At 50.0% G+C, this 24148-nt stretch overlaps 11 protein-coding genes across 11 annotated transcripts; 5 read left to right on the top strand and 6 right to left on the bottom strand.

Moving 5' to 3' along the window:
* Window positions 1–132: 132 nt before the first annotated feature.
* On the top strand, window positions 133–1491 carry AUEXF2481DRAFT_2909 (uncharacterized protein; the record flags this gene model as incomplete). Its single annotated transcript, XM_013490736.1, has 5 exons — window positions 133–268; window positions 318–419; window positions 472–752; window positions 803–1328; window positions 1385–1491. 5 exons carry the CDS (start codon window positions 133–135, stop codon window positions 1489–1491), a joined length of 1152 nt encoding a protein of 383 aa, XP_013346190.1.
* Window positions 1451–3133, bottom strand: AUEXF2481DRAFT_37585 (uncharacterized protein). The gene has a single exon (XM_013490901.1). It carries the CDS (start codon window positions 3119–3121, stop codon window positions 1775–1777), a length of 1347 nt encoding a protein of 448 aa, XP_013346355.1. The 5' UTR covers window positions 3122–3133; the 3' UTR covers window positions 1451–1774.
* Window positions 3134–4838: 1705 nt separating this feature from the next.
* On the top strand, window positions 4839–7103 carry AUEXF2481DRAFT_37583 (uncharacterized protein). The gene is made up of 4 exons (XM_013490900.1): window positions 4839–5021; window positions 5100–5316; window positions 5365–5876; window positions 5931–7103. The coding sequence occupies exons 2-4, from the start codon at window positions 5151–5153 to the stop codon at window positions 6948–6950; spliced, it is 1698 nt and encodes a 565-aa protein (XP_013346354.1). The 5' UTR covers window positions 4839–5021; window positions 5100–5150; the 3' UTR covers window positions 6951–7103.
* A 371-nt stretch (window positions 7104–7474) lies between these two features.
* Window positions 7475–9278, bottom strand: AUEXF2481DRAFT_2906 (uncharacterized protein; the record flags this gene model as incomplete). Its single annotated transcript, XM_013490735.1, has 5 exons — window positions 7475–7878; window positions 7933–8222; window positions 8325–8578; window positions 8630–8882; window positions 8938–9278. The coding sequence occupies 5 exons, from the start codon at window positions 9276–9278 to the stop codon at window positions 7475–7477; spliced, it is 1542 nt and encodes a 513-aa protein (XP_013346189.1).
* Window positions 9279–10265: 987 nt separating this feature from the next.
* AUEXF2481DRAFT_37581 (glycoside hydrolase family 51 protein) lies at window positions 10266–12081 on the top strand. Its single transcript, XM_013490899.1, has 4 exons — window positions 10266–10397; window positions 10461–10655; window positions 10709–10925; window positions 10982–12081. Exons 1-4 carry the CDS (start codon window positions 10291–10293, stop codon window positions 11984–11986), a joined length of 1524 nt encoding a protein of 507 aa, XP_013346353.1. The 5' UTR covers window positions 10266–10290; the 3' UTR covers window positions 11987–12081.
* On the bottom strand, window positions 12021–13669 carry AUEXF2481DRAFT_561364 (uncharacterized protein). The gene is made up of 3 exons (XM_013491113.1): window positions 13305–13669; window positions 13144–13251; window positions 12021–13087 (listed from the first exon to the last, which is right to left on the bottom strand). Exons 1-3 carry the CDS (start codon window positions 13308–13310, stop codon window positions 12056–12058), a joined length of 1146 nt encoding a protein of 381 aa, XP_013346567.1. The 5' UTR covers window positions 13311–13669; the 3' UTR covers window positions 12021–12055.
* A 208-nt stretch (window positions 13670–13877) lies between these two features.
* On the top strand, window positions 13878–16135 carry AUEXF2481DRAFT_561352 (uncharacterized protein). Its single transcript, XM_013491112.1, has 3 exons — window positions 13878–14837; window positions 14888–14939; window positions 14988–16135. Exons 1-3 carry the CDS (start codon window positions 14030–14032, stop codon window positions 15988–15990), a joined length of 1863 nt encoding a protein of 620 aa, XP_013346566.1. The 5' UTR covers window positions 13878–14029; the 3' UTR covers window positions 15991–16135.
* Window positions 16136–16541: 406 nt separating this feature from the next.
* AUEXF2481DRAFT_37578 (uncharacterized protein) lies at window positions 16542–18584 on the bottom strand. The gene is made up of 4 exons (XM_013490898.1): window positions 18452–18584; window positions 17952–18397; window positions 17314–17895; window positions 16542–17252 (listed from the first exon to the last, which is right to left on the bottom strand). The coding sequence occupies exons 1-4, from the start codon at window positions 18507–18509 to the stop codon at window positions 16875–16877; spliced, it is 1464 nt and encodes a 487-aa protein (XP_013346352.1). The 5' UTR covers window positions 18510–18584; the 3' UTR covers window positions 16542–16874.
* A 1408-nt stretch (window positions 18585–19992) lies between these two features.
* On the bottom strand, window positions 19993–20520 carry AUEXF2481DRAFT_27337 (uncharacterized protein; the record flags this gene model as incomplete). The annotated part of the gene is made up of 1 exon (XM_013490827.1): window positions 19993–20520. One exon carries the CDS (start codon window positions 20518–20520, stop codon window positions 19993–19995), a length of 528 nt encoding a protein of 175 aa, XP_013346281.1.
* AUEXF2481DRAFT_37575 (uncharacterized protein) lies at window positions 20503–22859 on the bottom strand. The gene is made up of 8 exons (XM_013490897.1): window positions 22657–22859; window positions 22506–22517; window positions 22415–22447; window positions 22230–22305; window positions 22048–22110; window positions 21875–21997; window positions 21006–21816; window positions 20503–20956 (listed from the first exon to the last, which is right to left on the bottom strand). Exons 1-8 carry the CDS (start codon window positions 22688–22690, stop codon window positions 20828–20830), a joined length of 1281 nt encoding a protein of 426 aa, XP_013346351.1. The 5' UTR covers window positions 22691–22859; the 3' UTR covers window positions 20503–20827.
* Window positions 22860–23405: 546 nt separating this feature from the next.
* AUEXF2481DRAFT_2899 (uncharacterized protein) lies at window positions 23406–23954 on the top strand (the record flags this gene model as incomplete). The annotated part of the gene is made up of 2 exons (XM_013490734.1): window positions 23406–23466; window positions 23524–23954. The coding sequence occupies 2 exons, from the start codon at window positions 23406–23408 to the stop codon at window positions 23952–23954; spliced, it is 492 nt and encodes a 163-aa protein (XP_013346188.1).
* Between the last annotated feature and the right edge of the window lie 194 nt (window positions 23955–24148).

Raw genomic sequence — 24148 nt, 5'->3', positions numbered from 1 at the left:
TTCTTTCATTCCAGATACATATGCGTTGGCTGATCATGGGTTGTCAGTCCTCTGTATGGACCAGCGCAAGAAGTTCAGACGTACAAAGATTATTCTGGTTGAGGTTCTTCGAGAAGTAAATGAAACCAGCCCATGTTCTTCGGTGCATCAGCAGACATCCCCCTGGAAGGTAATGAGAAGATCTTACAAGATGAACCAGACGTTCAATGTCGCAATCAACCACAAATATTCCGGGGTATGGAATACCCGCCAGGAACGAAATACGATTGTATGCTTGCTCTTCTGCTCGATTTTGAAGTATACTAAATATATTTCAGTGGAGTACGCAGATCTTGATGCGCTTGATATCTCACGCCTGGACACTCTCGAAGGGAAGCAGGAGCTCGCAGCCAAAGTCTCATCCTTCGTTAGCAAGAATGGTAAGATTTCGAATAGCAACAGAGTCGAGTCACTTGTACTGAGTGTTTCAAGCATTCTTCTACGTGAAAGGACATGGTCTGACTGGAGATCGAATCAAGCGTCAGTACAGCATTGCCAGAGAGCTGTTCAACCTTCCACTCGAAGAAAAGCTTCACTACCTCGCCAACACCAGAGCTGGTGACTTTCGTGGATATAAGCCAAGATCAACAGGTGAACTCGGAGCTAGAGACAACGATGAGAGATACAACATCCCTAAACTCACGCCTGAGCATGGACGACTCCGTCCCCAATTGATCCACGACCATCTGGAAGAGATCAAAGACTTCTCTTTGGTAAGTCGAGCTAACAAATGGCATGGACTGAAAACCCTAACAAGCTCTAGCATATACATGATCAGATACTTGTGCCTCTTCTGCAACTGTTCGCATACATCCCAGAAATCGACGAAGACTACTTCGTCAGCCGTCATCGCTACGAAGCCAAAGGACTAGAGTATCTGTCATACATGCAATACTTGCCACGCACAGAAGCAGAAGATGCAGCCGTCAACAACATCTGCCCCAGAGGTCATGCAGACTATAACGCCTTGACTTTCCTTTTCCATCAACCTGTATCTGATCTTCAAGTACAGACTCCTGATGGCTGGAAATATGTCAAGTCTTTTGAAGACACTATCATTGTCAATGTTGCTGATGCGCTAGAATTCTGGAGTAGAGGCTATCTCAAGTCGACAGTTCATCGAGTGATTCGACCTCCGCCAGATCAAGCTGATAAGCCTCGTTTGAGTCTGATCTACTTTGCCAGACCAGAGGCCGATATTGAACTTGCACCTGTGCAGAGTCCACTCTTGCAGCGACTCGGTCTCCAATCGAGCACCGAAGATGTCCCAAGGGGTGTTACAGCCGAAGGTAAGGGCATCCAGTCTGAGGTACAAGAAACTTTGCCAATATCTATGTGTTCACAGAATGGGCAAGAGCACGAATCGCCAAGGACCACAGATTTAGGACTGGAGTGGTCCAGAAAGGGGAAGGAGAAATCATCGCAGGCGTACAGGAGAAATTCTACGACTGAAGGGATATGAGAAACAGCTCAGTTTTGGAGCTTAGTGACGTATAGTACTTTCTGTATAAAAGGCAATGGACAACAATGTTCCAACAATAATGTAACTCCGAAAACAAGGTATCTCCGACAACGGTGTAACTCCGACGATAATGTAACTCCGACAATAGCACAACTCCAACGTAAGGAGATCGAGATCAGATCCTTTGCAGCCCCATTGTACCCATATATACACTTCTCGAACATAATATAAACAGTTCATGACAGTAGATCTTCCGCCAGGAGACACTCACCCTCAGTGAGGAGTGTCAGAAGGATAGAGATATTGTCGGATGGGTTCACCGCTAATGTCGGTGATATTACCCATGCGGTCCCACCAACCGACAAGTTCACCTCCCACAGTACGAAACGCGCAGTCCGAGCAGGGATATCCGGTTATCTTGCCATGTTCTTCAACTCTCAGAACGACTGCGTAATTGGCAATTACACCGCTTGCAGGATTGGCAACATAAGAAGCAATGTTTCTGTTGTGCATCACCACCTCGGCATCAATCTCCGGATTTTTCGCTTGTGTTGTGCGACCGAAGACATCGTCGGCTGCGGATGTCATCATGCCATCGGTGATGGGACCGCTTCTGAGAGTATTCTCGACATCCCGCATGCTGGTTCTTGTATACCTCGTCCTGTGATTCTCCACAAAGGGACCCGATTGCGGTTGCTCGGGGAAAAGACTTGGTGGTGGTGATCCCGAGGGTGATGTCAATGACTCGAGACGTGGTGTCTGAGGCATCTCCGGCAGTGGGGATGGTTCCCTGGGCGGACTAATGACGCATGATGGTATTGGGCCACGCTTGAACGGCGAATATGGCGACGTCAAATACGAAGGTACTAGCAATGTGTCGAGCGACGGTAACTCCGGTGACTGGTGGAGAACTTGCGAGAATTGAGGAAGTGTAATCCCAGGGGCCTGATCCTTTGATTGTTCGTAAGACTTGAAATCGCTTTCGATCCACTGTCTTTCATACTCCGCATCCAAGTCTGCAGGATCGTGTTTGACATCATTGTCTTCTGTATGATTGCGAAGATGGTGCGATGCGGTGTAGCCATGATCTCCGAAACCAGAAGTCCTGCCCGGATAGATTTTGTCACCCGTTCCATCGAGGGAAATGTTGGGTACATGAGTCCAGCAGTTGTCAAGGCCCTGATTGTTTATCACACGACTGTCAAGTGGCTCCATCTTGACTCTCTTGGATGAAGTCGACGCTGGAATCGATGATCGAGGTCTCATGCGAGCGGAAAGTCGCGTAGACCGAAGTAATTGCGGTCCGCTTGCGCCGTGAACGAGTTCATCGAGCTGTTGTCGTACATCCAGCATCTCGGTTGTAGGCTCCAACGACGACCAGTAGACGTCGTACTCCGACCAGAGTCTCTCAGCTGTTTGTTTGTGATGGGTCTTTTGCCACATGCTAACACTACACCTCGCGAGCATCATGTGACATTCGATGCCGCAGAGGCGCGGAAGGAAGGGCTCTTGTAGGAGATTACGCGCTTCCGCGATACATTGATTATGTGTGCCTGGACGATAGAGCGCTTCGAGAGTGCTTACTCGAGCCTCCCAGTTGATGGAGAGGGACCGCGACATCTCGAGCTCGCGCTGTGCGCCGCCGAACGTGAGTGTCGTTTCTAGCCAAATGGTAGATTGGGCAGCATGCGCGGCGTAAAGGGAACTCGGAGAACAAGGTGATGGAATGCGAGAATATCGTGTGCCGTCGCTTGTAGTTCGCTCAACCACAAGATTTTGCAGCCACGTCGGCAATTTCTTTGACAGCAGTATTTCGTCAAGAGAGCCCAACTGTCTGGAATAGGAGAAAACAAAATTCTGAGCAGCTGACGCTGATTCCCTGTGAGTCAATGAATTTCATGCTCTGCAAATTAGTGGGCAGCACATGACTGATATGCGCATATTTGCTCAGCTGCCTCAGGTTTTTGGGTCGCAGCCTGACGACACACAAGTCTCCTTGACGTGGCAAATCTGGAGCTGGAAAGTGCCTTGTGGTACCCGTATGCGCTGCATGCATACAAGTCAATGGTCGGCCGTTCCATGATTCGTTGCAAAGGTCGACCGAGGCCTCTCGATGCCTTTTGATATCATGCCTTACCTGTCTATTGTGGCTTTCGAGCGGAATTTCTTGCCATCTATGGTAACAGCTTCTAGATGAGCTCGTTAACATGATAACATGTATCAAACACTCTGCAGCCAAACTGGTCCCGAGTTTTGCCTGTGTCGTGTTGTATCGCAGTTGAAGCTTTCAGGTTTTACTCATTACTCACACATGATTGTGGGTTGAGATTAATGCCAGGAAAATTCAAGTTCAGAAAGGCCATATCGTGTTTCAAAGACGTTGTATCACCCTGATATAGTGTCCAGAGCATTTCTAGTCAGCTGCTCATATTCCGGGAGCGAAGTCGAAATTCAATTGAGGATTAAGCGTTCGTGACGCCAAAGTGTCTACATTCGTATTCAGTCAGTGACATACTTGTCCCTCGACGGGCAATGATGACGAAAAATGGTATTATTCGTTTGAAGTAAAATCGAGCAGACAGATGTCTCTGATAGCAATCTTCTGCGGTGGCATCGCCTGATGTTTTCGCTGTTCACGAACGCTTAGGTAATGATAGCCGCGAGAATGCGGAGTAAAGCGCTGTGGTCTGCGATCGCTCGCGTACGGTTGCCATTTTGTCAATGTTTTCTTCCCCAACACTCTCTGTGTGGACGACAACCAGATCTCACAACTGCATCTCTTGGAGAGCTTCGCCTTACTACAGCGCCTTTTCAGGCTGTGCTTCGCCTCTTGTTTGTCCAAGCCCATGGCGAGACTGTTCCCTTTGTGTACGCTATCTTTTCTCTCCAAGAGCATGGCAAACTCTTCTCACTGCTATCTACTAGCCACTCTCGAAGATAAGTGATCTTGGCAGCCAAGAGAAACCAAGCCTGGCGGTGCATGAGACCTCGCGGATCCCCGTTCGAAAGACCAATCGTTACGATAATTTTGTTCGCCTCCGTGCTCGCCCTGATAAGCTGTCAAGGTTTGATGGTTCTCGGCCGCTTTTTCAAGCAAATGGTCACATTCCGGCGTCACATCGTTCGTTCCGCGAGCACTTGTTCGCCGGCAGAGTTCTGTAGGGCGCACGCAAAGCGGTAAGGCGTTTTCCGCGAGGTACATTCTTGGCAATTACAAGAAAGTGTGTATCATGGAGGAGGAGGAACATCTCAATAGTCCACCGGGTGACTTTCACTCTGGCTGATAAGAAGGAATAACTCTGCAGGTATAGCCATGGCGTTCTGGGCAGCGATATCAACGAAGGCACTGTCTTCTAATAAACTTGAATGCATTCCCTCCCATAGCCTCACTTCTCACTCTTCCCCTCCCATCCTTCAGTGCACTAGGGATTTCTCATTAGTGAGAGATTGCTCCTTTTGGCGAGGATTTCAGCTGCCACGTTGAAAGATCACTGGGCAACTTCCTTTACTACACTTTTCCGTACGTAATAATTCCCTTCGTCTTGGGGTAGCTGTTTCCTTCAAAAGGTCCCCAGAGCTGATCGCATCTTTTCTCCAGATTCCCCCACAGTCCCCCACAAGTTGATCTCGTGGTGTAATTGTCTCAATCATGACTTCTTACGAGAAAGGAGGAGCGAATCCTGAAATCGCAAAGGACAACTATGATTATGAGAACCAAGATATCACTGCCATCAAGGAAGGAACCACCAATGAGCTTCCTGGCGAACAGCTGCAGCGTGGTCTGCAGTCACGTCAAGTTTCTATGATTGCTATCGGTAAGTCAAATCCAGCGTAAAACCACAACATATGCTAATCAGTCACAGGTGGTGCACTCGGAACTGGTCTCATTATCGGAACTGGCAAGGCGCTCGCTCAAGCCGGCCCTGGATCTATCTTGATTGCATACAGCTTCGTTGGTCTTCTCGTCTGGATTGTCATGGCCGCCGTCGGCGAGATGGCTGCTTGGATCCCTGTTGCCGGTGGTTTCTCTCCCTTCGCTACTCGTTTCTGCGACCCTGCTCTTGGTTTTGCACTTGGATGGACTTACTGGTTCAAATACATCATCGTCACGCCTAATCAATTGACAGCTGCGGCGTTGGTCATATCATATTGGGTTGATGCTGATAAAGTCAACCCGGGTGTATGGATCACGATATTCCTGATTGCCATCGTCGCTATCAACTACCTTGGTATTCGCTTCTTCGGTGAATTCGAATTCTGGCTCTCTTCCATCAAGGTCGTTGTGGTCTGCGGCATTATCATTCTTTCTCTTGTTCTTGCGCTTGGAGGTGGTCCAGATGGCGACAGAAAGGGTTTCCGTTACTGGAACAACCCCGTATGTCATCAATCACTCTCTTTCTCGAGTGTATCTTACTAACACATACACCAGGGAGCTTTCAAAGAGTACAAGACTACTGGCGCATCTGGTCGTTTCCTCGGATTGTGGAGCTCTATGGTCACAGCTGTTTTCGCCTACCTCGGTACCGAGTTGGTAGGTGTCACAGTTGGTGAAGCTGAGAACCCTCGCAAGACCATCCCTAGAGCCATCAAGTTGACCTTCTTCCGCATTGTCTTCTTCTACATCCTGTCCGTTCTCTTGGTCGGTATGATCGTTCCATACAACAGCGACAAGCTTGCTTTTGCTACCAAGCAGTCCAACTCCGCCGCTGCCTCACCCTTCGTTGTCGCCATTCAGCTTGCTGGAATCAAGGGTCTGCCTGGGTTCCTAAACGCTTGTATCCTGATCTTTGTCTTCAGTGCTTGCAACTCTGATCTGTACATCGCATCGAGAACTCTGCACGGTCTCGCTATCCGCGACCAGGCACCCAAGATCTTCGCAAAGACCGACAAGAGAGGTGTCCCATACATGGCCTTGGGCGCCTCAACTTTGTTCTGTCTCCTGGCATACATGAACGTCTCGTCGAGCAGCAAGGAAGTCTTCGGCTACTTTGTCAACTTGACCACCATCTTCGGTCTCTTGACCTGGATCTCCATCCTCGTCACCCACATCTACTTCCGCCGTGCTTGCAAGGCTCAAGGAGTTACCCCTAAGCAGCTCCCTTATGCTGCACCTCTCGGCATGTGGGGATCTTGCTTCAGTCTCTTCTTCTGCTGCTTGATCGCTCTGACCAAGAACTTTGCTGCCTTCACACACGACAAGTCTTACGGTAACTTTGATTACAAGAACTTCATCACTGGATACTTGGGCATTCCTCTTTACCTGATCCTTCTCTTTGGTTACAAGTTCATCAAGAAGAGCAAGGGTATCAAGCCTCACGAGGCTGATCTCTTCACTGGCAAGGATGTCTTTGACCGTGATGAGGAGTACTGGAAGGCTGTAGAGGAGGAGAAGTATGCTAAGCGCGACGGTGGTTGGTTCTACAGAACCTTCCTGTCTTGGCTCTTCTGAGCGACTCGCCTTAATGATGGAGTCGAGGGAGGCACCATGTTGGTTTGCCATATTACGATATTTCCTGTCTCATAGGTTACGCTAGTCAATCACGATACGAGATCATTATTCAAGATACTTTGATCTTATTCTAAATTCAACGTCAAACGCAAAGTTTCATTTTAAGCTTGTTTAGTCGCTCGAACGTAGTCCGTCATCCTCGTGTGCAAGATATGTCAATCTGGACCTGTCTCAAAGCATAGTACTTTCCAGAGCAGGAGCGATGTCACAGGAGTACATCTTTTCCTTCGACTCCCGGTACTATGTCCGTTGACATGAAGCATTACTGTGCTTTGCTGCAGTGCAGCTTGAGGTTGCGCTGCTTCAATTGTTGGGTTGTGAAACAAAATATCCTATACCAAATTTCACAAGCGAGACACAGTAGTCGTGGATGAATCGAGTGAAATTACATCCCATATTTCATTTCGTGCATTTAGATTATCTAGTATATACTAGTATCAGACTCCATACCATCAAAATCAGACTTAGATTTTCTCAGCAGTCTCCTCGTGATGAATAGCAATCGACCCCTTTCTCTCAACCTCCTCAACACGTCTCTCAAGGTCAACAACAGCAAAGCCCTTACGGCCAGCAGCAGCAGTACCAGGAACAAACAGAGGAGCCTGGGTGAAGAGGTAATTCATCTCCTCAAGAGGGCGTCCGGCAGTCTCGGGCAGAATGGCCCAGAAGAAGAGGGCGTTTGTGAAGTTGCAGACGATGAAGACAATGTACCATCTCCAGCCAATGTTGTCGATGGCGACGGCGGTGGTCTGGCCGATCATGGTGTTGAAGGCAAAGGAGACCATGGTGGCGATGGAGACACCCTTGGAGCGGGTTCTGGTGTCGAAAATTTCGGCGGGGATGATCCATGAGAGAGGTCCACAGGTTGCTGTAGCGTATTAGCAATGTGTTGCAGTTCTCTGACGTATAGAGTGACGCATACCCGAGAAGGAGAAGTTGTACAACCAACATCCAACAACAATAAAACCCCAACCAGCACCCTTGTTAGCTCCCCCCTCTGCACCAGGGGGGAACTTCGCAAGCAGAGCAGTGGCCACGATGAAGCAGAAAGCGTTACCGATGTTACCAAGGATCAAGGGCCAGCGGCGTCCGAACTTGTCGATGAGCATCAAGCAGCAGAATTGTGCCAAAAGAGCAATGAGCGAAGAAATAGCTTGGTACTTCAGGGTGTCGTCACCACTGATCCCGATTTCGGCAAAGATTGAGACTGAGCTAGTAGGAGAGGTATGGTAAGCATGGGTATGATACATGGTAAGAGGTGTGGATATAATTTTAGTGGAAAAAAAGAAAGAAAAAGGGGGGGGAAGAGCTTACTAGTATTGGATGACGGAGACACCAGTCATCTGAACAGAGGCCTGGAGGGCAACAGCGATGAACAAGCGACGGAAGCTTGACTTGTTGGTGAAGAGCTCTGCGTATGACTTTGCCTCATGCTCTTTCTCAAAGGTGACGGCATCCTGGATTGATTCGAACTCGGCGACAACCCAAGCGTCTTGGGTGTTACCGTGGGCGTGCAGCTTAGCAAGAGTCTGAAGACCCTTCTCTGTTTGCCCGTTGCTCATGAGCCACTGCACCGATGTCAGTCATGTCCTACACTCGCGCGAAGGCCAAATACGTACTCTAGGAGATTCAGGGAAGAACAGGATCAAAGCTGCGAGCAGCACGGCGGGAAGGAGCTGTACACCGAGAGGGATTCTCCATTGTCTGCTGTCACGGTCTCCGTAAGAGGTGTAGCAGCCGAATGCAGCCCAAGATGCAATGAAAGCACCGATACCCAACATGAACTGTTGCAGAGAAGTGACACGACCACGAATACTGGGGTGAGCCAATTCGGCTTGGTATAGGGGAATGATCATGACGAGCATACCGACACTGTTCCAAAGTTAGCAACATGACTCTGAACGAGCTGAATAAAGGAGTCGCTTACCCAAGGCCAGCAATAGCACGACCAGCATAAAGATAGTGGAGGTTTTGAGCGGCAGTCTGAAGAGCACCACCGACCACGAAGATGATAGAACCGATCAAAATAGTCATCTTTCTTCCGAGCTTGTCACCAGTTGGACCTGCAAAGAAAGCACCGAAGAAAGCACCGCCAGTGAATACACTAACGACAGCACCAGTCTCGTTGGATGTAGGGTCGAATTGCCATTTGAAAGACTCGGAACCGATGGCTCCAGCGATGACACCGAGATCATAACCGTAGAGGACTGAACCCAAGGAAGCAAAGACTGAGACCAGGAACTGGTACCACTTTGGTGGCAACGCCATTGTGAATAGATGTATAAGTAGTTAGAAAAGGATGATGATCAGAAAATCAAGTCCCCGTGGGGGCTACATGCTCAGATATATATCTGGTAGGACGATCATAACAGTAGGGTATGATTCCGTCCAACCGGACGCATTCCTTGAATACGGCAGATATCGAAGCCTCAATCGTTACCAGACTCACATCGCATCAGCTCAATACAGCGGTAGGTCTCGTGGGTGGCGCTGCAAGCAACTTGGAGACGCCTCCCCGGCGGGACTCCCTATACGCTCCCTTGTTACTTTCGGTCGCCTAATCGAACCTAGACTTTCCACAACGGATGGACCGGGGAGGTGTACTTGGTTTAATGTGGGGTAGTGCGGTGCAGGTCGCGCGGAGAGTGGAGGAGAAAACATGGAGATGGTAAAGGCACCGGAGAAACCCCGCGCCCTAACCATCGACATGGCCTTTCGAAGGCTGAAGTGTTCGGTGACAGACCTGTTTTAGGGCAAGACTGACCACATCAACCACTTCTGCCGAGCAAGGAGCAAATCTTCCGGTCTCTTTCGGCACTGCGTACCTGCCAAGTTGTGCATCTGAGCGAGCGAAAGATCCATGAAGGATTTCACGCCTTGGCGAACGAGTGCGCATCTGATAGTCGCACCGTTTGATGATATGTAGATCACCGGACCATTAACCGCTCGGTGGACGTTCTCACGGATAATTACGAGTAGAGCAGGAACTCTATTGGCGAGATCCTGCACGAGACATGCGTCCCAAGGTTCATACTGCGACTCGGGCCTTTCGCTACACGCCTGAATAGATTGTTGCCGAACCCGGAGTTGAAACTGTGGGCCAGCATCAACTTCATCCTCCTTGTACAGTGATCATGTGGTGAATAGAAAACGACAATTTAGAACTGAAGCTTTCCTGGTATCTTTGTACCTTTTGACCGTGTTTGCCCTTTGTAAAGTCCAGAATCTCGAAAGCGGAAGGAGTATTGCAACCATTTGATCATCACTTCTGAGAGAAAACATGGCTACTTTTACCAAGATTCCGGACTCTGAGACCCCCGTGGTTTCAATCAATCCCCTGAACAAGATCGCAAAGGTCGATGATAATGTTTACGGAGGTTTCACCGAGTATGTCAATGTCTAGAATCTGCTTCTGACCACGCATTGTGGCACATGACTGATACATCGAAGGCACATGGGACGCTGCATCTACGGCGGAATCTACGACCCTGGAAATCCCCTTTCGGATGAGGATGGTTTCCGCAAGGACGTGATTGAAGCCTTCAAGGAGCTCAACTGCCCTGTTGTCAGATACCCTGGCGGCAACTTTGTAGCTACCTACCACTGGCTTGATGGTGTTGGTCCCAAGGATCAAAGACCCGTCAGGTAAGATGTCGCTGATGTTGCCAACGCGTTGAACAATACTGACAAAATACCAGACCAGAACTTGCCTGGCTCGGCGAAGAGAGCAACCAATTTGGTACCGATGAGTTCTTGAAATGGTGTGAGGTTGTTGGCACCGAACCGTACTTTGCTCTCAACTTCGGCACTGGCACACTTGATGAGGCTCTTGCATGGTTGGAGTACTGCAACTCTGATAAGAACACTTACTACGCTAACTTGAGACGCAAGCATGGCCGTGACAAGCCTTATAACGTAAGTCAAGTTGAAAGTTCTCGATTGGAACGTATCAAAAACTGATGTTATCCTAGGTCAAATACTGGGCTCTCGGAAACGAGATGTGGGGACCATGGCAGGTTGGTCAAATGACCAAGGAGGCATACGCAGACAAGGCCTACCAATGGGCCAAGGCCATGAAGCTGCTAGATCCCAGCGTCATCCTGATTCTCTGTGGTGAAACCGGGTACAGCACATGGGACACCTACGTCCTCAAGGAGTGCGTGAAATGGGACACTCACACTCTGGGAGGCAGCACGACTGCCTCACTCATCGACATGCACAGCATCCACATCTACACAGCTTCAAACGACCACCTGAAGAATGCGACAGCACCTCGCAGTGCTGAGCGTGCTATCCAGATCACTGGAGGTCTTATTGACCTTGTTCGCATTGAGAATAAGGTACCTCACACAGTACCCGCACCCACAATCTGTTTCGACGAGTGGAACGTCTGGGACCCCGTTCGTGCTCCTGGTGATATCGGCGCTGAGGAGAAGTACACGCTATCAGACGCACTCGCTGTTGGTGTTTGGTTGAACGTCTTCATTCGTCAGGCCAAGTACATTGGCATGGCGAACATTGCACAAAGCGTCAACGTCATCTCTCCTCTCATGACAACAAAGGACGGTCTCCTCAAGCAGACGACATGGTGGCCTCTGCTATTGTTCTCAAAATACATGCGCGGCTGGACCGTAGCAGTCAATGTACGTTGCGGCGAATACGAGGGCGAGACCGAGCCTAAGTGGATTCGCGGCACCATCGAGACTCCCTGGTTGGATGTTTCGGCTACCATCAATGAAGAGGGCATTGTCAGTATGGCTGTTGTCAATGTTTCTGACAGCAAGGACTTCTCCACCAAGCTCGAGGGTGTCAACAGTGATTCTGTCACAGTCTACACCGTCACTGGTGACAACCCCATGGTTGCCAACACAGATGGTAACGAAGAGGAGGTGATCGTCAAGGAGACCAAGTGGGACAGCAAAGGCGAGTTCACCTTCCCCAAGCACTCAGTCACCATGCTTAGATGGAAGGCCTGAAGAAGCGATACAGCAAAAGCTTTTCGTGTATATAGGTTGATGATGATTGAGGATTGGCATTTAGAGGCATTATAGATTCAATGACTTTCGCAGGTCCAACCATCTACCCTTTCGCAATGGATCAAGTTGATCGAGCTGGTCCAGCCATGCTGTCAACTCGAGCGTGGTGATCTTCTCATTTCCAGCATCAATCTCAAGGTATTCAGGAGTGTATGTCACCAAGGCTAGGTAGATCCACTTGCAGTCTGTTGTATCTTCGAGCATGTCTTTCAGTAAATCAAACTGAGTGTCGAAATACTCGATGCGATCTTGGTTTGTCAGATCGGGCGCTATCCTAAGGTCCAGGGGGGTCTTAGGCGATAGGTTTGTCATGAGGTAATTGTGGTAGAACCACAGACTTTGATCGTAGGGATCAGTGTAAAGGGCGGTGATGATGAGCTCAAACTCGTCATCAAGGAACTTTTTGCGAGCGGCAGCATCTGCGTCTCTCTCTTTGAGGAGACTGGGCATGAGCCGAAGCCTATTGTGCCAGGCGGAGAAGTTTGAGAGGTTCGTCTTGATCATCTTTGTCGTGTAGGCAAACTCGGACTCCGTCATGGACTCTTCTGATTTCTTGTCGGTGGTCTCTTGACTCTCTTCTTCAAGCTCTTGGATAGAGAGTTGCTCGATGGAGGCGACGACTTCTCTCCGGTAGCTCCAGCCGTGAAAGTTGCGCGAGTCGTAGCTGAGCATCTTGCTGACCAAGGCCATCTCTTCTAGCCATAGGCGCTTGGCTGAAGTGACGGGCAGATATTGCGAGGCTTGCTGCAGAAGCCATGCGCGGTGGTTCCAGACCCAATAGCACTTGGGGAACTGCTTGAGCAGCGGCAGAAGGAAGGCCAGGTCTTCGCGTATCAACAGGGTGATTTCGTGTTGAGCTGGAGTCAGACCTGGCGCAGGCTTGGACTCGGCATCTTCAGTCGACGGCGAGCTGATCTCTTTTGCAAAAACATGCTGGAGGACGCGTCGGCGGTGGTTCCAGATGGTGTAGTATTCGGGGTTCTGGCTGAGCAGAGCGGACGTCAGGTTTAGTGTGTCGACACCAAACTCCTCTGCCTTGATCTGGACACAGTATTAGCGAGTGGTCTCTGACTGCTAATTTGGAGAGATGAAGATACCTTTGCTTGCACATTGTCGACCAGGCCTTGGTATGCTTCAATCTGCTTAAGCTCCTTCCTGCGCGCGGCGTCCGTCTTCACGCCGGCAGCAACGCGGGGCACACCGTGCTGCAAAGAGGTCAACTTCCGCCAGCAACCTTCTCCCACGGACAAATACATACACTCATATTCCTGCTGATCTCGTTATGTCTGTTGGTTGCTTGGTCTGGCAATAAAGTCTAGTCTGCTCCATGCCGCAGACCGATGCTTCGAGCTGGAGACAGCGCCTGACACCTTCCAAAAACAAGCATCCTAAAAAGCCTCGCACCCAACACCGTCGCTTCTTCGAGTCGAAACAAGACGTTAGAGTTGGCCCCTTCTCCGTGACTCTGAAAGCTCGATACCCTGTTCGCTCCTTCTTCAAGAACTTTTCATTACGTTTGTCTCTGCACCACAAATCTTCAGACGAGAAGAAGCCAAACTCCTTCCGTATTCCCTCTCACCCCGTCAAACATTCTTCCAAGCGACGTGCAAGCTCAACCTCGCACCGCACTATTCATTCAGCGTCTATCCCGAAGCACCGTTGGTTCAATCTTGCTTGATTGTATGTGCTCTATCATCCTCCTCATCTTCGACTCGAGTCTGTGAACACTCCAACATGTCCAGAACGCACTTGTCTAGTCAGCGGTCCAGCGAGAACATCCATCTCAGCTCTCAGACATCGTCAAAGACTTAGCGTGTCTCAAAGCCCGCTCCAGGATCATGGCTCGACGTACGGGCTTCAAAGAAGCCACTATCACGCTACCAATGGGTTTGCCCAGTGTCTCCCATACCCATCAAGCCAGCTGCAGTACCGAACGTATGCCGCTTGATTGACTCAATCAATCTGGACGGTTGCGATGATGCCATGGACATTGATGAGAACGAATCTCGTGCAGACACCGACGTGGACATGGACATCGACACAGACGACGAGCCAGAACCTATGGAAGGCGTCGAATACTCCGAGCACATCGCTTCGAGAGCATCAATTAACTTTTTGTCTCGCCGTCCATCTGCCCTCAGAAATCAGAACTGTTCCAGGCTCAGGCCGTCGAGAACACCGGACCGCTTCGTACTCGATAGAGGTCCCGATGTGCAACCGCGAGAAAGATTCATGTTATCCAGTCCGCCTCACGAGCTGACTGCCTATGAGAGGTGGGATCGTCGACAATCTCATATTCAAGACTATTTTGGCTGGAGAACCAAGATACGCCGAGGCCCAGAGCTCACAAAGCCTCCGGCCACTTCTCGACCTTTCAGGACTCCGGGCTTGTTCATGAGCAGCCGTGTCAATCCTTTCGGCCCTGTCACTCTTGAAGGCCCTCGAGAGTTTAGTCAAGGTGCCGTATGGAACGTGGGAGGCTCATCTCCAGCCAGTCCTGATGACGGTGTTCGAAGCACAAGCGATGGTCGTGGTGGTCAAATTACCAGTGGGACAAATGCACCCATGTTTCGTTCTGATTTTCTCAAGAGTGTCCATGATGAGTCCGACCATATACAAATACATGGAAAGCGCTTGAGCGCAGCTATGGATCTCGACCAAGCCAGTAGGGTTCTGTACCATGGCCATGGTCTGCCCACTCCTGTGAGCTCACCTGACTCTGATGCTGGTGGCGCTTTCAGCCCTATCCTGTGGCGCGACACCGAGTGGACAAAACCCGGCTCCCCTTCACGTAAGTTCCTTGACGTTTCGGACAAAGATCAGTTGACTGAGGATATTCAGTGCAACGTACACGATCCAGAATCAAGAAGACAGTCCCAACCACTCCGTTCAGATAAGTTCACTCACATATTTGCGTCTCGCCAAAGCTGATTTTCTGCACAGTCCTGGATGCTCCGGCTCTTCGTGATGATTACTACTGTTCCCTATTGGCGTATTCGGACACAGCACAATGTTTAGCAGTGGGCCTTGGAGCACAAATATACACATGGTCCGAAACTCGAGGAGTCGATAGTCCAGAGAGTCTGGGACCACCGGCATCTGGACATGTCACTTCACTCTCTTTTTCTTCAACGGAAGGTGGAAGATCCATCCTTGCCGTTGGAAGATCTAATGGATGCCTCACGCTCTGGTCTTCATCAGAGTTGGTCCCAAGGTTCAACCATACTCATCGATCCTCGATCTCATGTGTCTGTTTCAGCCCTCGAACTTTCCGCAGAGCTTCTATCTACCATGCTGGAGCCAAGGTGCAGGTGGAGTATCTTCTGGTCGGTGACGAAGCTGGACATGTTTTCTTGTACTCGGTGGAGTGGCCAGACAAGATCGATGTGGACATATTTTCTTGGCCTGGCAGAATGATTGTGCTTGCTCGCTTTGATCTTCACACACAGCAGATCTGTGGTTTGGCTTGGAGTCCAGACGGTCAATTCTTTGCTTCAGGCGGCAATAACAATGCGCTGTTCGTCTTTGAGACGCGACGAATCCTGCAACCAGACGATACGGTCGCACAACCCTTGATCATGGTTGCCAACGACTTTGTCTACTACTGGCCTTCGAGTCAAGAGGAAGCGTTTCGGATCTTGCCAGGTCGAGAAACCCATCGTTACATGCTGAACGCAGCAGTCAAAGCATTGGCATTCTGTCCGTGGCAACCATCTCTGTTGGCAGCAGGCGGAGGTAGCAATGATCGCTGCATTCACTTCTACCACACTACGTCTGGAGCGAAGCTTGCAACCATCGATTGTTCGTCCCAGGTGACCAGTTTGGTCTGGAGCAAGACACGTCGTGAGATTGCTGCCACGTTTGGTTTCACACAACCCGATCATCCTATCCGTGTTGCCGTCTTCTCATGGCCAGCATGTGAATGCATCGTCCGCGTTCCTTAGTGCGGCGAGGATCGCGCTCTTTGGGCCATCGGATACCCTGGTGGTCCTGACAGCTCTAGTGCTGGTCGTGAACCTGGCAAATCATCAGCAAGGGAAGGCACGCCATGGTATGCGAGAAGAACACGAGCGGAAGGTTGTCTGGTCGTGGCTTCGAGCGATTCGAGCATCAAGTTCCACGAGGTCTGGAGTGAGGAGCCTACATCGTATCGTAGTGGGCCATTGTCGCCTGTGGGGTCGAGTATAGGATTGATGGGTTCGCTTGGAGGAAGTGATATCCTTGAGTCGTTGCATGGGGTTGAGAAGGAGGGTGCCTCGGTCATTCGGTAGGCTTCTTTCTATTCTTTGTCGTGCGAAGAGAGGTTTGTTTCGGGTTATTGGTTTCTGCTTTTTATCACTTTACTCCTACACAGCTACACATCAATCAATCCTGAGACAACATTGCTTTGTGTCTTTTCTAGCCTGATTGTTTGAAGAAGACGAGGGTGAGACTGAGGTTTTTTTTTGCAAATCATTCTTTTCATACTCAACCCTCTCTATACACAGGGCATTGACGGTGAGAGGGCATATAATCTAGATGCAAGCAAAAGAAAAGAAAAAAGGAGTACAAGCTGGGGGCATGATATAGACTTGAAGGAAAACGCAAGATGACAGAGAAAAACAAAAACTCCCCCTTTGATGTCCCATGACCTTCGTAATAGAAAAAGAACTTTGATGTATGACAGGAATGAAACGTCAAGCAAACGCCTTTTTTCGTCTCCTTTTGCTTCCAGACCATAGAAGTCCAGAGTTGCAAGGGGGTAATCCAAAAAGAGAGAGACAGCGAGTCAGATCAAACGATCAAAAAGACTAGGCAGATGTGGATATGGATGCAAAGAAGAAACATCTTATGCGCCAGCCTCAGTCTTGGTCTTCTTGGCCTGAGGGACCTCGGCCTCTGCATCGACCTGATCCTCAAGCTCGCGCTTCTCAGCCACGCCGTTGAGTTCCCTTTGCTTCTGCTCAAACTTCTTCTTTTCCTCTTCGGTCATGTTGGGCAGGAGGGGCTCTTCGGTCTCCTTGTGCAGGTTGGAGTAGAAGGTACGGATGATGGAGTCGGCGTCGTCGATTGCGATGGGGCGGACGTCGGCGAGGGCCTTGATCTTGGCTGTGCAGAGCTTGACTTGGGCGTCTGTCATTGTAAGGGAGAGTTGCTCGACGCGGGACTTGATGGCGTTCCAGCCGGTCAGGCGGGAGGCGAAGTGGACGTAGCGCTTCATGCCGAACTAGAAAGGATGGTCAGTACAAGAGACAGGGCAGTTTGGGAGTAAACAGAAGCAAACATACGTCGGCGGGGTCAATGATCTCGTATGTAGAAGGGTTGGCAAGGATGGCCTTGGCGTGGATACCAGCCTTGTGGGTGAAGGCGGAGAAACCGGTAATGTAGTTGTTGAAAGGAATGTTGATCTCGACCGAGTCGGCGACCAAATCCTCAATCGACTTGAGCTTGTGAAGATCGTACTTGCCCTTGACGTAGTCGCGGTCGGCGACAATCATGCGGGCCATGAGACCACCGAGAGGGGTGATGCCGTTGCGCTCACCGATACCGATGACTGAGGTGTCGATGTGAGTGGCACCGGCCTCGAGGGCACAGTATGCGTTGGCAATGGCACAGCCAGAGTCGTTGTGGAAATGGCACTCGATATCGCAGCTGACAACACCACGGAGAGTTCTGACAAGGTCGTAGACCTGTCTGGGGGAAGCACAGCCGACGGTGTCAGCGATACCGACTCTGTTGACGCCGACCTTGTCGACGGCGGCGTACAGCGAGAGAAGATCGACCAAGTCGGATCTGAAAGAGTCCTCTGACGAGAATCTAATCTCAAGACCCTTGGACTTGACGAACTGGATAACCTCGATGGCAGCGTTCTGGAAAAGTGGTTAGCGGCGGAACATGCGATTGACACTCGGGAAATAGCTCATACCTTGATGTAGGTCATGTCCTTGCCGTGAGAGTGCTCTCTCAGGAAGGAGGAGGTGCCAATGACGACATCGACACCGTCAACACCAGTCTCAACAGCGACCTTGACGTCGTCCATGTGGCAGCGGACGTGAGTCAAGATCTTGGCCTTGAGACCCAGCTTGCAGATGGCCTCGCAGTCGAGACGCGACTGCTCGGAGGCGCACGGTGAGGTGAGCTCAATGCAGTCAACACCGAACTCATCCAGTGCCTTGGCGATCTTGATCTTGGTCTCGGTGTCAAAGTAGGCATTGGCAAACTGCTCGCCCTCACGCAGCGTCGACTCGATAATCTTGAAGTTTGATACGTTCGACAGGAAGTCGCCTACGGGTTGGTAGGGGTTCTTGTTGACGGTATGCGGCTTGGCCTTCTTCTCAAGGTCCGTCTCGAATTTGGTGAAGCCATTGGGCGCTGCGAAACAAGTCAGTAAACAATTGTGTATACTGAGCCTGTTCAATCACTCACAGTCATCAACCTGAACACCGTTTGCGGGAGGAGCGCTGTCGTCGACTGTGGGACACATTTTGGGTAGAGTATGGAGGGGGATGTAATGATGGTCAGAAAGCAGAAGGTCAAAGCCGACGAATTTATTCAGGACGCACGACCCCAGCGATGATTCACACGTAGCTCTTGTGCTTGGCTCGTCACTGCGTTTTTCTGTGTGGGGTCTGCTCCGAGATCGCTCGCCGATGGTCAGCAGAAACACGGGATGATAATTATGGTATTGAGTGAGAAATTGTTCCTCCCAAGTTTGCAAATGTTGCTACTAGCTGCTAGGCTATTCTCTTCCTCACTCCCAGCTTCATTGATCTTCCCTCTAACTGTATCTCATTGGCCTTGCATTCTTCTCGTTGTCCATTGACAACCACTTTGACAAAATTCTCATCTGTTTGTGACCTACGTCATATGGCCGACGGCTTTTGCCGCTGATAGGCAAACGGCACTTTGACAATCGTTGCCCTGGCAGCTCTCGGCGGGCCCTACCAATAGCTTTTTGTCACTGTCTTGACAGCAATTATATTGAATTGGGCGAGCATTGAGCGCCCTGCTCTGCAACATGTTCAATCAAAATTCTCCTTGTTCACAGTGTGGAGATGGAATTGTTCAAGACACAGTTGCAGTGCAGCATCGGATATCTTCTCCATCTTTGTCCCTTAACTCCGCCTTTCCCCACAAGCTTCTGATGCGTGTTTCGTTGATCTCTCGGTCTTTTGATCGAGACCTTCAGCCTCATGAGTCACTTTCCATATTCGAGTCACAGTTCAAAGTGCTTGGTTTCTTGTGACAAGCGAGAAATGATCCCTGCGTGAGTCAACAAAGAGCAAACATTGATTTCGTCGGAATACATGGCGGCTCGGGCTAGGTATGCAGTCGCTTGTCGGAGTCTTTCGGTCTGGGTCCGAAGTGTGCAGTCGGATTTTGTCCGCCTTTCGGTGTATCTTACCATTGACTTGTGTGCTGGGCTCGAAAGGGTATGGAAGGACTTCGACGGGTGATGTAGTAGAAGACGGAGTGACCGAGAATCGTCTTGACACTCTACAGATATTCATGTATGCCGACAGATGGTAAACTGTAAGGCGGTAAGAGCCATAACAGCAGCCCGCGATTGTTAGTCTTTGCAGAGATCTTCTGTGCTTAGGTATATTGCAAGATTGTGTGATACAGGACTGGCTACATATGGAAATGATTCGCAACTGCTACAGACAAAGATCAAGTTTTGTCAGTCTAGGCCAAACTCTTGGTTTGTGTGAGCACGCGACACTCGCCGTCTCTCCTAGCTAGCGAGCCGGCTTTCCTTCGACTGCTGCAATGCACAGTCCTTTTCAATATGAGATTACCCTGCGTCGGGAGATGCAGACATAGCCCTCTCTCCCCGAACAACCTTGCTAATCTAGAAATCACTGTGCATTGCTGCAGCTTATATCAGAGCGTCTATCAGGGAGGGAGTAACGATTTTGTTAGAGAAAGTGCTACCAAGTGAATGTCATCACAGGTCCGTCACCACCTCACAGCTGATCACGAGCAGCACCATCATCCCCTTCTTCCTTCTTATCGTCGCCAAATGTGCGAGGCAGCAGAGTCTCACCTGCCATGCTCTCGTCAAAAGCGTCACCTTGATCCTGCAAATATGTATGCGCTTGCAAAGTCTGCTGTGCCTGTATAGCTTGCTGTGTGTTCTCCGAGTGCACAGGGTCCCTCTGCAGTTCTAGCATATCTCTGGTCTCCTCGGGTTTCCATAGACCGGGCGACTGGGTGGCGCTTCTCGCATTATTGCTCGGATCTTGTTGTATAGCTGGATGGCCGCTTGGGTATGCAAAGTCATGGATTGCTGAGCCAGGTGGGCGAGGTTTTGATTGTCCATTTACATGAGTTCCATTCTGACCTTGAGGACGAGGGTTCGGCATAGGACCTGGCTCCGAAATTGGGCCGCGTGGTTGTTGCTGCAGCATAGAATTGGGCGTGTTGAAAACGTCGCTCATTTCGAACTGAGCAGATTCCTGAGATTTCGAACGCGTGTGAATTGATACAGGCATCTTTGTTGAATGTACGTATACTTTCTGATGGATTTCGATAAGGTATCAAGCATTCGGACATCTAATGATGATAGTAATCTGGTCAAGGTCAGATGTCAACGCTGAGTATGTTTGATGCAGTTGTTTCCGCCATTTACCAGGAAGGACCTGAGGCGAAGGCGACTGCCTGTTTCTTGCAGCGTCATCATCTTTTATGCCGCCATCACATCGATTGGGAAGGCGCTGATCAGAAGACCGAGTGATCGAGTGTGTTGTGGAAGAAAACATAGTTGCTAACTCTCCTCGAAGCTCATTCCGTCCATAGCAGTTATTGTCCTGAGAAGTCTAGGATAGCCAATCTGGCCACTTCATGTCCCACCATCGCAGCATATCTGCCAACGACGCCTTTAATAGATTTTGAGTCGTTGATGTCGCCATCCTCCCATGCCACGAGATCCTTAGTTGCGTTAGCATACCTGTTGAGATTTTCGGCAATCTTATCTTACCTCGGTGTGCACTGTCATGCCCTGGTTGATGTGGATGCGTATCCTGTCAAGGTCCATCTGCTCTTCGACTTCTTCGGGGCTCATCATACCCGGCATGCCCATACTGAACAGAGCTTCCGAGCTCTCAGATACCTCCAAGGGAGTGTTCAGTCGATACGCGACTACTTCCTCGCCCCTCCTTTGCTTGTGTTCTCGTGACAAAGAGACGTATTTCTTCTGGTCCATCAGCTCGCGTGCCTCTCCGTCAAGAGGATCCCACTTGTTGGTCTCCGGATCCAGGACGTATTGTGGCTTGTAGTCGCCCTTGTATCTCATCTTGATACACTCGTGAATGTAGTAGCCCATGTAGTAGAACTCATAACCACCTTCAAGAGCAAGAGCAGCTTCTCTCATGGCGCTGAGCTTGCCGAAGCTGTACTTTTCAAAGTCTTGATGGTAGATGAAGTATACTCCACTGACTGCATGCGGCAAAAGGTCGAGCACACCAATAGCAATGAGTCGGCCGTCGAGTCGATAGCATTGATGAAATGACCCCAGGCGTTGCTCTTTGCCTTCTTTCTTGACGGTCCGACGCACTATAGGAGACTTGCAAAGAAAGCGTTCGAAGCCTTTCTTGGTAAGCTCTTCGGGCTCATCATGATGAACGTGTATCTGATAGTTCTTGTATAGCTGGAACTTCTCTTCAGTACAGTCATCTGGCTCAAGAGTAACCTCAAAGCGATGAGCAGAGTCGACGGGCTTGAGCTGGTCAGCTTCGGCTTCATGAACTGTATGCAGCAGATCGAAGCCATTTCTTTGACGGGCTTTCTCTCTAGGATCTCAGGTTTAGCGACAAAGACATGCGCGCCCCGAACACATGTCAAACTTACTCTTTGGTCTTGGGAAATCGTTTAGCGGTCTCCTTGATGTATTCTTCTCCAAGCACAAATTTGTTCCAAACGTTTAACGCTCTCCGTTGACTGCTACTTGTGACTAGATCTTTTGCAGGTAGTCTGATGGTTCGTCAACACTCTGTTGCTGAGAATAATAGGTTGTCGCTGACCTGACTGTGTAGTGCGGGCAGCATGATCGATACACATCAGGCTTGTATATGAGATTTCCTGATCTAAACGACCGTCAGTAAAGATACTCCATCTGCAGCTATACCATATTTCTCGGATAGCGATTGTCGAGGTCTATGTCCTCAAACTGTAGCCTGTATCGGGAACACGTGTAGTGACTTGCCTTCTCCATCCTCGGTCAATCAAGCCTTGGTATACTTGGGCGCTTAGAGAATTTGTAATCACGTAGTACGAGCCACCTGAGAGTGTCAGTATGTTTGCATGTGATACTGCAAGAGGCAACGATGAATGATGAAGTGTGGCGTTCATCAAACGACCGGCACGCACGAGATTTGGGGGTTCTTTTACTTGAATCATCGCCTTTGCAGTAGCCACAATCACCTTTTTCGCATACGTCAGTTGGGTGCACACAATTGTATGACTTTTTGAGAGGCATCACCTGGCTGGTATCCTAGATTATTTCTCCATGTCAGCCCAATCAGCCCAATATACAGAAGCGGAGACTACATGATGCAGAGCCGGGTTGTTGGTAGTTGGCAGAGCACATGGTTTCAAGGGCCATTCTCATTGGCCTGTTTCGATGGACCTACCAATTGGTGTGAGAAGAGTTGCGGCGGCGGGCATTGCGGCTGCGTCGGTGGCTATTTGTGTAGTTGAGTATGACAGAGACGCGTGACGATGGCGTGTCGGTGGGCTTGGAACTTGAGCAGTTTTACAGCGTGAAAGATGATGAGGTCAAATATATAGATTGAGACGACAGGTGTAGAGCGATGTAGCATGTAGCTAATATACGGAGGCTCGGAGAGGTAGAAATTCTGGGAAATGATGGAATATGTGGGACACTTCTAGGCAGTGAATTATGCACGTCTCTCCCAGCATCACGGCAGCCTATGAGCAGATACTGGGTACGCGATCGGAATCTTCCAATGTATCAGCTACTTGATACGGGCATTGAGTGAATGTGACAGAGTTATATCGAGGTAGTCGAGGAAGTTGCAGTGCTTGGCGGCGGGCGGGTGGGCGTGTGTGGCCTGGATGATTTCCGCTTTCAACACCCCACAATGGGTAGTAGTGAATGTTCTCCCCCATTTCACTTTGCTCTCAAACTCCATTACAATGTGCCTCTCTGGCCTCTCAAGCCTGAACCGGTCCTGTCGCGAACAGGTCTGACCCTCGAACTCGTTTCAATCCTCGCTCACCTTCGACTCCTTCCCACATTCACTCCTGAGTCTACCAGACTTTGTTTGGCTGGACACGTGAGCCCATCAAGTCGACCGTCGACACTCGACTTTCGCCTATATACTACGTCGACGTCAAGAAAGAAACTTTGGCTGTCAAGATGACTCAAGATCTGAGCGTCGATCGGCCCATGGAGGCTCGTACTGGCAGGGAGAACCAGAGTGAGTTCGACCGCACCACGGACAGCCTGCAACGCTTTGTACTGACTAGGTCTGAAGGATACGGCTCTCAAGGAGAACGTCTTGTCGCCGGCATCGTACCCCTTTCCAAGGATCGCAAGAACGTTCTACTCATCCAATCAATGCGTCGGGGCGGCTGGGTCATACCAAAAGGTGGTTGGGAAGTCGATGAGACTGTCGAACAAGCCGCCTGCCGCGAAGCCTGGGAAGAATCTGGCGCCATCTGCAAAATCCAGGCCGATCTGGGCAAGATCCCTGAGAAGAGGAAACCCGAACAACTCACCACACAAGCTCCAAAGGCTGCCTACCACTTCTTTGAGGCTACAGTCGATGAGGTCAAAGAGGAGTGGCCAGAAAAGCACAAGCGCAAGCGAAGGTGGATGGGTTACAAGGAGGCCATCGTCTTGTTGAAAGACAGGCCCGAATTGGCAGAAGCTCTCAATCGGAGCAGTATCGACAAGGAGCTGTGATCGTTGATCACGGTCATGCAAGAACACGAACCATACGCCGCTTAGGCCTGGACGACTGATCTGATCTGGCCGCGTCGAGGAGAACCAGGGCGCACACCATAACATGCATCCGGCGTTTGTCGGCGAGGAGCAAAAAGTTTTTGACAAGTCGACGAGGAGCAATACCACAGACTGAGGACGATGAAAGAATTTGT

The sequence above is a fragment of the Aureobasidium subglaciale genome (genome assembly GCF_000721755.1).
Source record: "Aureobasidium subglaciale EXF-2481 unplaced genomic scaffold scaffold_4, whole genome shotgun sequence".
Classification (NCBI taxonomy): domain Eukaryota; kingdom Fungi; phylum Ascomycota; class Dothideomycetes; order Dothideales; family Saccotheciaceae; genus Aureobasidium; species Aureobasidium subglaciale.
The sequence above is the reverse complement of the archived record's forward strand: the minus strand, read 5'-3'. Positions and strand labels throughout refer to the sequence as shown.